At 32.7% G+C, this 13,021-nt stretch overlaps 1 protein-coding gene across 3 annotated transcripts in view; it reads left to right on the forward strand.

Moving 5' to 3' along the window:
- The window catches only part of BRWD3 (bromodomain and WD repeat domain containing 3), a 192,900-nt gene that overhangs the window by 91,668 nt on the left and 88,211 nt on the right, over positions 1–13,021 (forward strand). For all 3 annotated transcript variants that reach the window (XM_078065011.1, XM_078065013.1, XM_078065012.1), the window contains 6 exons: positions 1,951–1,991; positions 4,629–4,733; positions 5,752–5,905; positions 9,810–9,944; positions 10,974–11,102; positions 12,013–12,238. In XM_078065011.1, coding sequence (XP_077921137.1) covers positions 1,951–1,991; positions 4,629–4,733; positions 5,752–5,905; positions 9,810–9,944; positions 10,974–11,102; positions 12,013–12,238 — 790 coding nt within the window. The remainder of the gene's footprint in view (positions 1–1,950; positions 1,992–4,628; positions 4,734–5,751; positions 5,906–9,809; positions 9,945–10,973; positions 11,103–12,012; positions 12,239–13,021) is intronic.

The following is a 13,021-nucleotide window of genomic DNA, read 5'->3' on the forward strand; positions in this document are numbered from 1 at the left end:
AAAGACATGTTAAGTATATCTTGAGAAAAAATAATTTGCTAATTTAGCTTGTTGATTTTAGTTTGATTATTTTCAGAATGCCATCACAGACTCCTAAAATCTAATCCTACTCAGTTATCAATAACAACAGGGAACAGCTTTATACCTGGGTGACAGCCATTGGTGGCTGGCCATTGGTGACTGGACCTTTTCTTCAAAGCTATTTCTACTTTCTTTTTTTAGGAAGCTTGGAGCCAGTAATTTTTTTTTTTTTTCATATCCCTGTGAACCTTTCATCTCTTTCTCCTCTTCCTTTCCTTACCTTTTTCTCTAGATAATTATTTACTATGGTGTATGGGAGTACTTGTTTTTCAGCTCACTATACATCTCATATACCTTATTGTCAAAGCTGTATAGTCAGCAATTGAAAACACTCAGCTTTGCAAGTCTTAAGATTACTGTTTTTAGTACTGTTGACCTCTCATTTGGAATAGTATTAGTGCACATCAATAAAATACACACAATTTCCCTGAATCATGACTATTAGAAAAAGATACTTTGTGAGTTACAAAATCAATCATGTTCCTGAAATTTGTACTAAAAGAGACCTGTTAGAAACCTTCTCCTTGAGCTTTTGGAAACAGCCTCCTGATTTTGTCCCATCCCATAAGCATAATTGAACAGTTACTTATGAATCATTACTGAACCAAGCTGAGCTCTCACCTTGCTGTTACTTATTCCTAGATACTAAAATCCTGGAATATTATTTAAATTGTGAAAGAGAAAAACTTAGGAAATATATAAAGATCTCAGTCTGAGACTATCCAGTGGGAGAAATCCATTTGTACTAGAGTATGCAAAGGAGGCATCTTTACAATTACCACCCAAGCAGGGTATGTATACAAGTGCAGTCAAGTTTATTGAGAGCTGAGTGAGGAGGTAGTAGAAACAACGGGCAAGAATTGAATGGGGGAAAGATGAAGAAAAATTGATTATTAGAGTTTTGTGCGTTTTTTTGCCAGGGGTCCAGCTAAGAGAAAGTCAAAAAACCTAATTATTCCCTGTTGAAGTCAGTGGCTACTGTTAGTTATCGAAAATAAGGTGTACTTTCAGAACATCTAAAACCAGTTATTGCAACTGGCAGTGAGAATCCAGAATCTGTCTGATAAATACTATAGTGAAATCATGGAGCAGTATGAATATAACTCTGAACATATGAAGACAGTTTAATAATTTTTAAAAATGAAAAATAAATATAAAGATATTTAGTATTTGAGCTTTTTATTAAAAATTCAAATGCAGTTCAGTAACTGAGTATTTTGTGAAAATATGTACAACATTTGAGGGTACATTTTAGCTTTATTATCAAGGAATAAAGAGAAAGAAAATGCATATTCTGGCTTATACTTTAATCTTCTCATCACTATAATACACATTATATTTGTAAAAGTGTAGTTTAATCATTATAAAAGAAGATTCAAAGAGAAGTTATCTAAACTATTGTACCTAAAGACAGATGAATCTGTCTTTGTAAAATAAATAATCCGTGTGAGAGGCTGGAAATGATTGATTTATTTTCTGAAATTTAAAAAAAAATTAATTGGGAAATTTAGTTCAACTGCTATTAAATCTGTTACTTTAGGGTTGAATTTTAGGTTAGTGTGCTGGCCTATCATGGGGGACATAAAACTAGTATCTATTCAAAACTGTCTCTTGAGATTATGACTTAGAAACAGGTTTGCTTATGTCTGGTTTGTTTCAAATTACTGCTAATAAGTATTCTTCCTCAGTTAATGCATTGTTTCAGCCTTCATTAATTTTTTAAAGAAAATTGGAGTTTTTTCCAAGAAAATTATAGCATTAAAAAGTCTACTCCATGATGCTTTTGCATGTGAATTTGAAGGGAAGAGTACTTTATTTGTTTTACAAATAAATTAACTCTAACCAAAATTCTGTTGTTTTATGTCTTAGGACAAAGTTGTTGCTGTTCAGTTCTGTAACAATGGAGACAGGTAACTATGTAGTACATATCTGTGTAAACAGATGTTTGACATATTTTACTTCTATTCCTTCAGAAGTAGCTCCTTCTACTGTAGTACTTTATTTCTGTTCAGTTTCTTAAGCTGAAAGCCCTTGTCTATTTCTGATGACATCCTTACCCCATCTCTTTTAAACTCCATCTCTACTACTCCAAGTAGTAGCCATACTTTATCAGTTCTTCCTTTCTGAGTGATTTCTTTTTTGTTTATTTTGTTTTTCCATTTCTATTATCACTCACTTTAGCCAAGGATTCTATTTTTTGACCCATTACCTTCAGTTTTCTTCTCCTTTCTAAATATATCCTGTCCATTTCTGCCAGATCCACATTGCTCTGTTCAGAAAACTTTAGTGTTTCCTCTTTGTCTATAGAATAGAATTCAAATGTCTTAGCCTTGAATTCAGAACTTTCTATAACTTAACTTCGACCTACATTCTTTTCTCATTTACTATTCCCCATATAAATCATTATATTTAGCCTAATTGACTTAATCATTGCTCCTGTTACATCCATATATCTATATTTTTTCTCTCATTCATTGCTTTGCTTATACTTTACCTCACATTATTCTTACCCAAAAATATCACCCCTACTCCCCCCTCACTCCTTCTCTTTTCCTCCTACAGCCTCCCTCTCCCTTTCACTCTCCTTCACTCTATTTTTCTTTTCCCTCCAGTCCCTTTCTCTTATTTTCTAAGTCCTGTCTTCCCATGTTCTACCTGAAGCCTTTTCTGACTGCTCCAGATTTTAGCCATATTGTCTTCCTCTGAACATCTGTATTACTTATTGTCTCTCCTACTCATATGATACATATTTCCTGTGTCTGTAAACTCAGACATTATATGTAGGTATTTTGTGTACCCTCTCAAATGTTTGATCCCAAAAGGATGATAATCTTTTGCCCTGGTCTAAAAATTGACCTAAAAATAGATTTAAAAATGTAGCCACTTAACATAAATGTGTATCCATATATTTCTATAAGGACTTTATGTGGGTGACCATGTTTTAATTTAATTTAATTTTTTTGACCATGTTTTATTTTTAAATATTTTTCAGACAGTGGGTGATTGCTATGATGAATTTGTTCATCTTTATTAAATGCAAGAGTAAATAATGATGGTCCACATAGAGTGAAGTTTATATTAGGAGTGAGAAAACCTTCAGATAATTTTTTGAGGTTGATTTATTGCACTATACTGAGTTATACACTTGAAGGTTTGTACAGCTATGATTCTTTCATGCTAGAGGAATCTGAAGTTTTTAATTCCTTGCCTTTTCCCTAAAGGAGAAACATTATTTTATCTTCATTAGTTATGTGGACAATAAATAAAGGATGTCCAATTTTACTAATAGTTAAAGATGCAGTTTAGAATAAAAGTAACATTTTTTTTTCTTTCAGAGTGACAAGATAATGAAGAATGTTAGCACCCAGTATTGCCAAGGGTTTAGGGAAAACGGGCACTCACTCTCTCACAACTTTTGAAGAGACTGTAAAGTGTTAAAAAACTTTTCAGGGAAATTATTCATCAAAAACTTTAAAAATGTGCTGACCATTTGACTCAGCAAAGATATGTATAAGGTTGTACAACGATATGTATAGAGATACTCATCACAACATTATTTATAATGGTGAAGAATGGAAATAGTATAAATATTTATCATTAGGGAGTTGATTAAATAAATTTTGATTCATCCAAATAGTTGAATACTTACTAAAAGTGACAGTAGTTTTATTTATAAACCTAGAGATATATCTATAAAATAACCCTTAGGGGAAAACACAAAACTTATATGTAGTACAATTCTGTTTCCTGTAGGGGGAAATATATAAGTGTATATGTATGTCTTTAATAAAGTCTGGTGGAATAGAAATGAAAGTATGAACAGTGATAAAATTATGGGTGAATGAATGTATTTTTGTAAGTTTTATTGAGATATAATGCACATAACATAACTTCTCTGTTTTTTAGTGTATTCATGGGGTTGTGCAACCTTTACCACAGTTTTAGAACATTTTTAGCACCCCAAAAAGAATTTCCATACCCTTTAGCTATCACTCCCCAATATGTTTACACCCCCACCCTTAACTCTGGGCAACCTTTAATCTAGTTTTTATCTTTATAGATTTGCCTGTTCTGGAAATTTTATATAAATTGAATTATACAATATGTGGTTTTTTGTGACCGACTTCTTTCACTAAGCGTAATGTTTTCGAGATTCAGTCATGTTGCAGCATGTATCATTATTTCTTTTTATTGCTGAATAATATTTGTATGGATACCATAATTTGTTTATCCCTTTATTAGTTGATGGACATTTGGATTGTTACCACTTTTTGGCTTGTGAGGAATAATGCCATGGATATTCATGTACAAGTTTTTATGTGGACTTAATGTTTCATTTCTCTTGGATTTATACCTGGGAGTAGAATTGTTGAGTTATATGGTGACTGTTTATCATTTTGAGGCACTGCCAAACTGTGTTCCAAAATGTATAATTTTCATTACCCCCAGTAGCGTATGGGGATGAACATATTACTTTCATAATTAGAAAAAAAGTGATTTATATTTTGGAAAAAAGTAATAAGGATATTTTAACTGTTTCTTTGCAGTTTAAGATTTGTTAGTGGAAGTCGAGATGGAACAGCAAGAATTTGGCAATATCAGCAACAAGAATGGAAGAGTATAGTGCTAGATATGGCTACTAAAATGACTGGGTAAGATTGGATGTTAGTATAGTATCTTTTGATTTACTGAATTATATTTCATAATGAAAATATCTTTTTAGATTAGTAAATAGTTTGGAGTTCATTGGTAGACCTGAAGTTTGCGTCTGTATTTAGTCTCTAAGTAAATTGCCTTTTGCTGTTGATTGACAGACTGGACGATAGAAACATTGCTGAGTCATTCAAAATTCTGGTCTCTTGTGACCCAAAGATCTCTACTCTGCTAATGCCCACAGAGTTATTTTCTGCCTTAGTTTTCTATAGGTCATTTTTAATATCTATACTACTTTCTACTTTGAGGGTTGTCCCTATTAAATGTCATCATAAGTTTAACTATTTCTCTGTCTTACTGATGTTACCTTTATAATGTTTCATATTGTTAGCATTCCTACTCAACATTATAAGTACACTTAATCAGCATTCTGTTTCATTGTCTTCCCTGTTGATTGGAAGATACATAATTACATCTTTAGGACATTACAGTTTCTATAGGGTAAGGCCCTGACATTAATTATCTTCCTAATAACAATATGGAACTGACATTGTAGTCCTAGCCAGCTATTCATATCATATTCAACTAAAAGTTAATGAATTTCTTGCTGCTCTTTTATAAGACCTATTAGTTTCAAAATTTATTATTTAAGGGAGTAAAGTGTCCATTATATGTTTTCTTCATATTTTCTGGTAGCCAACATGACCTTGTATTTTATTTTTCAAGGGATTCGTAGATTTTTTTCTAGTTTCACCTTTTTTTTGTTCTTGTGTAACTAACTACAAAATTTTTTTTTGTCATTTTGTGCCTTTTGTCTTCCTAAAATAAGCTTATGGGTCTTGCCCTACTTAGGTACTTTTAATATTTTATTTTGTGAGTACTTAAAAGTATAGTTTAGGATTTTTTTATCTAAAAATTTATAAGCTACTGGAGAGATTTTTTTTCATAATTTTCTATTTTAGATGTACCTTTGTTAATAATTTACAATGTATGAATACTGCAAATTATTTTATTTAGGAATAATTTGCCATCTGGAGAAGACAAGGTCACTAAGCTTAAGGTGACTATGGTGGCCTGGGATCGCTATGACACCACAGTTATTACTGCAGTGAACAATTTTCTTTTGAAAGTATGGAATTCTCTCACAGGGCAACTTCTTCATACTTTATCTGTAAGTATTTTTGGAATAATTAAAATGATCAAAAAGGGCGTTATTCCAGAAGACAGGAAATTTAAATTTTAGTTTACTTTCTGTGACTTACTGTCTCTTGGAGAAGTAAATATTTCAGTCACCTTTGTTGACATATCTGCAAAATAAAGATGGCACATGGTATAGCTGCTAAAAGCAGGTATGAAAACATTTCAAGGTCCTTTTGAGGTCTGATAATTACTTATTTTGTTAAATGCAGTCAAGGATATATAAGTTATTTTGTTTTTAGCATGAGTTGGGATTTTTGTTATTGTTTTAGGGGTAGAGCTAACTTTATTTTGACAAGGGTATCCTTTATATTCTACTTTCAGGGATTCATTTATGCAAGAAGTAGAGGTAAGAGGAAAAAGTAGGCGAAAAAGGTGGCTTTTCTTCTTTTTTGTTGTAGTAAAAGGTGTAATATTTGTGGCATGAAAAACTGATAGTATTAACAGCAGAAGTCACATAGGTGGGGTTGTTTGTTGGTTTAGCATGTACACTTCAGGTTAAATGCCACTTAAAAGCCTTATTTCCTATCTGCTTCAGTTATCAGTTCCTAAATACTTTAAGGACAGGGCCAAGTGATTGCCATATGGTTTACAAAGTATTAAGTGATAAGGACTAGAATCCAGTTCTCATGACTCAATTTACTTTGTAGTATACCATAGTATCCATCCTTATTTAACTCCTTTGTAAGATAATCTTATTTATAACCTCTGAGATTTCTAAAGATTTGTTTAATTTTGTAAGGAATTCCATATACCTTCCAATTCTTGTTCCTAAATAAAACCCTGACACTGTGTTAGTGGAGTTTTAGATTCTTTTTTTTTTTTTTTTTTATCTGCTTAGCCAATTCTTTATCCCCTTTTGCCTTTCTGTATTCCCCAATATAAGTTTCTGTTAATATGTATAGAAAAATCTATACTATTTGCTTGATTCTTTATTAGGAGGTGTTTGTCTATGCGGCATGCTCCAAAAGAAATATAATATGAACCACATATGTAATATTAATTTTTCTAGTAACCACAACAGAAAAAGTAAAGCACAACAGGTGAAATTAATTTTAATAATATATTTCATTTAACCCAGTATATCCAAAATAGTAGTATTTCAACATGTAACTAATATGAAAATTATTAATTTTAACTATTTCATATTTTTAAAATACTAAATCTTTGAAATCTAGTGTGTATTTTACACTTACACAACATCTCAATTTGGACTAGCCGCATTTCAAATGCTTAATAGCCATATGTAGCTATTAAATACCGTATTAGACAGCACAAGTCTATATATCTAAAAATCACAGTTTCAAAGTTCATGTCATAGCCACTGGTTTTATAGATCTGTGTAAAATTCTGTCCTAACAAGTACCTTAATTTAGAATTCTGTTTAGTGGTACTCTTCCCATGGGTTGATTAATGGGTCATCTTTTTCAGTGAATTTTACTGAAAAAATTTTAGAACAGACTATTTTTATTTTTAGACCTTGTTAACAGTCAAATCTACTTAGTTTTGATATTTATCTTTTCTGTGTTAACAATTTGTTTATTGGGGTCTTAGTGTGGTGTAAAGTTCTTCCACTCAGCAAATACTTACTGAGTATCTACTGTGTGCCAGCAACTGAGTTAGATGTTAGGAATAAATAGTAAATTAGAGAGTCCCCATCATCCTGGCATTTACAGCCTATTAAGAAAAAAATTAAAAAAAAAAAAAACACAAAATAAATAAATGGTCAGAAGAAAGAGGTGGAAAATACAATGCAAGTTTCTAATAGGGTGACCAAACCTGGTCTAAACCTATTTGACCCTGGTCAAAATAGGGTCAGAGAAGATTCCTAAGGAAGTTAAATTTGGGTTAAGATTTGAAAGATAGATAGAAATTACCCACGTCTCAGCCTAAATGTCACCTCCTTGACAAGGCCTTTCCTGATCAAACAATCTAGAGTAGCCTTCCAGTCTTTATCTTATTCTATCACCTTGCTTTCTTTTCATCATAGTGTTTATCACTACCTGGTATTTTCTTGTTTGTTTATTTTCTGTCTCAATATGGTAGGATATCAATAAATATTTGATAAATTACATATGTGAGAGAGTTGGGAGGTCCTTACAGGAAGAGGGAAAAGCACATCAAAGGTCTTCAGGTAGAAGGGAGTTGAAAGAAAGCCAATTTTTGGCTAGAGCACAGAGAACAAAAAGAGTGTCACCAGATAGGTTTGGAGAAATGGAGAGACGCCAGACCATTCAGGGTCTTATAGGATCTATCCTAGACCAACAGTAAACCATTAAAAGATTTAAATGCTAAGGAATGACATGTGAATTTTGCTTTTGAAGAATACCATATAATTCTGGCAACAGAATAGAGAGAATTGGAATGAAGATAAGAGTGACTCTGGTATAATGTAGGAGTCTATGGTAGGATGGGCCATGATGATAATTTGGATTTGTGTGGCAGTGATGAAGATAGAGGTGTGCTTAATAAATAAAAATAAGGCAGATGATATATCTTAAGACATTACTGAATTTAGTTAGGTTTTGTTCCCTATGGTCCAGTGACTATGTCCTATCCTATGACATGTGACCAACAAATAAAATCCCCTATTTAAAAGCCTCTCTTTTCCAGTGTACACTGAAATAGTTGTATCATTATCATTTGAGTTTAACAAAGTAGTTTTATTGTTTACTCATTAGGAACCTGAGAAAGTATTTGTTATATGCTATATTTAGCATATAACAAAGAAGTAATTTTTTTAGTGGTCACTGGGAAGAGTCTTGGTAAACTTTCAGTTGTAAGAGTATTTATTGCAATGGGATTTTACCTACACATTTTGAGCCAGTGTGCAGTTATTTTTTAATAAGTTATATTTTTGTACATAAAGGTAACATGGTAGGGTGCTCTATTCCATTTTTTATACAATGATTTAGGATAAAATGCACTTTTTAGGGTCATAAGATATGCTGATTTCTAAAAACTCCTGATGTGTAATATGCTGATGTGTTCCTAAGTGAAACGCAACTTCAGGATGTCATGCATGCTTTTCTAAGACTTGGAGCCTATCGTTAATCATGTATTCTCCTTAACAATGACCTGAATCGAGTGTTGGCAAACTATTTCTTTAAGAGGCCAGATAGTATTTTAGGCTTTGCAGGCCACATATAGTCTCTGTTGCATATTCTTTGTTTTTTTGAAGCCTTTTAATGTAAAAACCATTCTTAGCTCACAGGCTCTGTGTACAAAAATGTCTGGGAGCTAGATTTGGCCTGAAGGCTATAGTTGCAGATTCCTGATCTAAGGTCTCTATATACTGATATCGGTAAGGGAAACATATATAGAGAGCATTGGTTTTCAAACTTTTTTAGCAACAAACCCATTTTTCAGATAGCATATTAAATGAAACCTTCAACTGTAAAGTAGATAAAGGGCAGAGCCACTATGCTTTTTTATTTGAATGTACCATGGGGCCTTCCAAAATCTAATTTGAATACTAGGGATAGAGAGTGCTGGATAAAGAACAATGAAGGTTTGTGTGTTATCTCTGTGACAGAATTGGGTGTTAATGAAAGATTCTGTTTGTCCCATTTTCTGTGGGTCTTAAATAGCAGAGTCATAGAAATACATATTATATTTCAGGGGCCTGGTTAATGAGCTGTAACTGTTTTGGACTACACTTTAAACACCTTCCTTGGTCTTCTGTATTGAATACTTTTTGAAATCAGCACCTAAACATATAAGGAGCTCTAATTGAACTATTTCTTTTAGTGTCCATGTAGTAAATGCTGTGGTGTACATCATCTGCATGGGATTAATAGCACACTCCTGAGATCTTTTGGCCAAATAAACCAAATACTTGGTGTTGCTTTTCATTTTTAATATTGATTTTATCACAGGGACATGATGATGAAGTATTTGTTTTGGAAGCACATCCATTTGATCAAAGGATCATACTTTCAGCGGGTCATGATGGGAACATTTTTATTTGGGACCTTGACCGGGGAACCAAAATTCGGAATTATTTTAACATGGTAAGAAAAATCTGTGTTTAGTTCATATTAAAACAGACATCTCTTATATGACAACTTGGTAATTAAAGTATACTTAGTGCCAAGGAACCTTTGTCATCTGTGTTTAAATCCATGCAATAACTTAGAGAATGTCTCAAGACCTGAGAGTAAGGCCAATCAAGAATTACACCTTTCAGAGTGACTCTGTTATCATGGCATTAGCATTTTCCAAATTCTTGTCCCCAGCTCTAAATTCTAGAAACTCAAATTTAATAAGCTTTTGGAGGTAACAGTAACCGAACTCACAAAAAGGTTAATGTTTAAACAATAATCGTAATGTATGAATCATAACAGTGACTGTATTGTATCTGCTTCTGGTAAACTCCATATGGTTTAGTTAGTAATCAGGAAGTTGTTTGGCAAACATGGAATTGGAGGTATAGATACTCTTAAGATATATTTCATACAAACCATGGGAAAATCTGGTGAGCTACCTCTTTTTCCAGTAGAACACCCTCCTATGGTAATGGGAATACTCACATCCTCCATATTTAGTGTTAGTTCTGAGGAAACATTTCTAAATTGTCAACCTTTGAGCTTCCTTTTATAGGCTTTGTACAGTTCGAGAGTGTTAATATCCTCTGTCTTTTGTTAGTAAAATTGATTTATGTGTTTTATTTTAGGAAGGTTATTTTAAGGTTTGCTTGCATTATAATTTAAGGTGTGAAGATATTATCTTGATTTTGCTGAGATAGCACTTTTGTCATTTTGGTCGTGTTTAGGTCTTTTTTTATTCTCAGTCACTCATTTAGTACTTCTTGAGATACAACATTGCTAGTAATGTTTGATACCATCCATCTATTGCATTTTGATTCTTCCTAATTTCTCAGAGCTTTACTGTTTCAGTAGGGTTCTGGCAACAGAAGCCAGAGAGTACATTGGAATGTAGATGCATCACAGAATCCAAGATATTAGGAAGCAGAATCTATTGCCTACTTACTTGAAAATTACCTCTTAAAGATGACTTAAAGTGACTCCTCTAAATTTCAGATTGAAGGCCAAGGCCATGGTGCAGTGTTTGATTGTAAATTTTCACCAGATGGAAACCATTTTGCCTGCACAGACTCTCATGGGCATTTGCTGCTTTTTGGTTTTGGATGCAGTAAATACTATGAAAAGGTTAGTCTTTTTGATTTTTATTATAGACTATAATTTTGGATTGTATCATTCATAAATCTTATTTGAAGTCTTCCAGTTAATAAGGGTCATTGAGTGTCAATAGATATAAAATAACAAAGTCACCTTTCTTGACAAAAGTTTTCATCACTGCCAGAACATAGGCTTGGCAGTTTGAATCACTATTAAGATATAGGGTGATGTAGATAAAAAATTCATTAGGAAATCCTTTTGCTTAGAACATATTCTCCGTACTGCCCTTCAGGTATAATGGAGAACAACTTTACCAGATTGCATCCTCTAACTTATCATAAATTAGAAATAAACAGCTGGTGACCAAATGTTAATTTTCTTGCTTGGCCACTTTACCTATTATCCATCTTGTTAAAATACTTTGGAAGCTAGCTTAAATGGTTCTTTATATTTTATTAGCTATGAATTTGAAATAGATTATGGATTCTTAGAATTGGAAGAGAACTCAGAATCATTGAATTTAGCTCAATACCTATCATCTTTGAGTATTTTTTATGTATTTGGTATTTACTTGCTTTGCCATTTATATTATACTCCCATCTATTCTTATTTGAATAGAAATAAGCAATAAAAATAGCTATAAATGTTTGTATGTTTACAACTTAAGTAAAAATACCTAACTTTATCTACTGTGGCATTGCTCTCCTTCATATGCTAATTGGAGAAATATGATCTAGGACCAGAAAGTAATACAGATTATAGGATTTTGTGGAGAAGAGATAAGATTACTATTTAAGTGATTCATTTCTACCTAGAGGGAACATAAAGCAGTAGAGGGCTATAAGAGTATGTAAAAAGTGTCTGATTTGAAAAATGCATTCTCTCTAGGAATAAAATTTAATTCCCTATGCATGTTAAATACTTAAAACCTGTCATAAAGATTCCAGATCAGATGTTCTTCCACACGGATTATCGACCTCTTATCCGTGATGCCAACAACTATGTACTAGATGAACAAACCCAACAAGCTCCTCACCTCATGCCTCCCCCATTCTTGGTGGATGTTGATGGCAATCCTCATCCTACAAAATTCCAAAGACTAGTACCAGGACGGGAAAATTGTAAAGATGAACAACTTATACCACAGCTGGGATATGTGGCTAATGGTATGTTATCTCTAAAATTAAATTTAAAACATTTTGCAAAATGTTATACTTGCTGCTGTTCTCTTTATATGTCCCTTGCTAAACTCTGTAGTAGGTTATACCATATTTTACCTAATACTTCTATTAATTTTCAGTTGCATAGTACTTACCAGAGTAGTTTTACATTTTTATATCACTTAAACACAGATAAATGGATTAGGACAACAAGCATATTCTCAAGCAGAGAATGTATTGACCTGCTTCTTTAGAACCCTGAACATTAAATGTACTAACTTTAGTGTGTCAAGCTTTTCTCACTGCTGAAATTCCACTGCTATTATTATTGGTTTTTTGATTTGACAGTCCATAATTAATGGACCAAAGATGAGGAAATTTCAAAAACCAAAAACTGGGAAATGGCCATTTACCCATTCTCTTGTGTGAAATGCAAAGAATTAGTGTTTAAATAACAGTCAATCCTGGAGGATATAAAGGAAGCAGTGATGAGCATGATGCATGATGTAAGGATACTAGAATAAGACACTGAAAAATACTATTCCCTGTCAAAGCAACTCTTCTTTTTCAAATTTTAATTCCGGTATGGTTAATATGCAGTGTTATATCTGTTTCAGGCATACTATATACTATATAGTGATTCAAGAATTCCATGTATCACCCCGTGCTCATCACGACAAGTGCACATTTTAATCCCTATCACCTATTTGACCCATGCCCCACCTACCTCCCCCTACTAACCATCAGTTTGTTCTCTATAGTTAAGAGACTATTTACTGGCTCGTCTCT

The sequence above is a fragment of the Halichoerus grypus genome, chromosome X (genome assembly GCF_964656455.1).
Source record: "Halichoerus grypus chromosome X, mHalGry1.hap1.1, whole genome shotgun sequence".
Lineage (NCBI taxonomy): Eukaryota > Metazoa > Chordata > Mammalia > Carnivora > Phocidae > Halichoerus > Halichoerus grypus.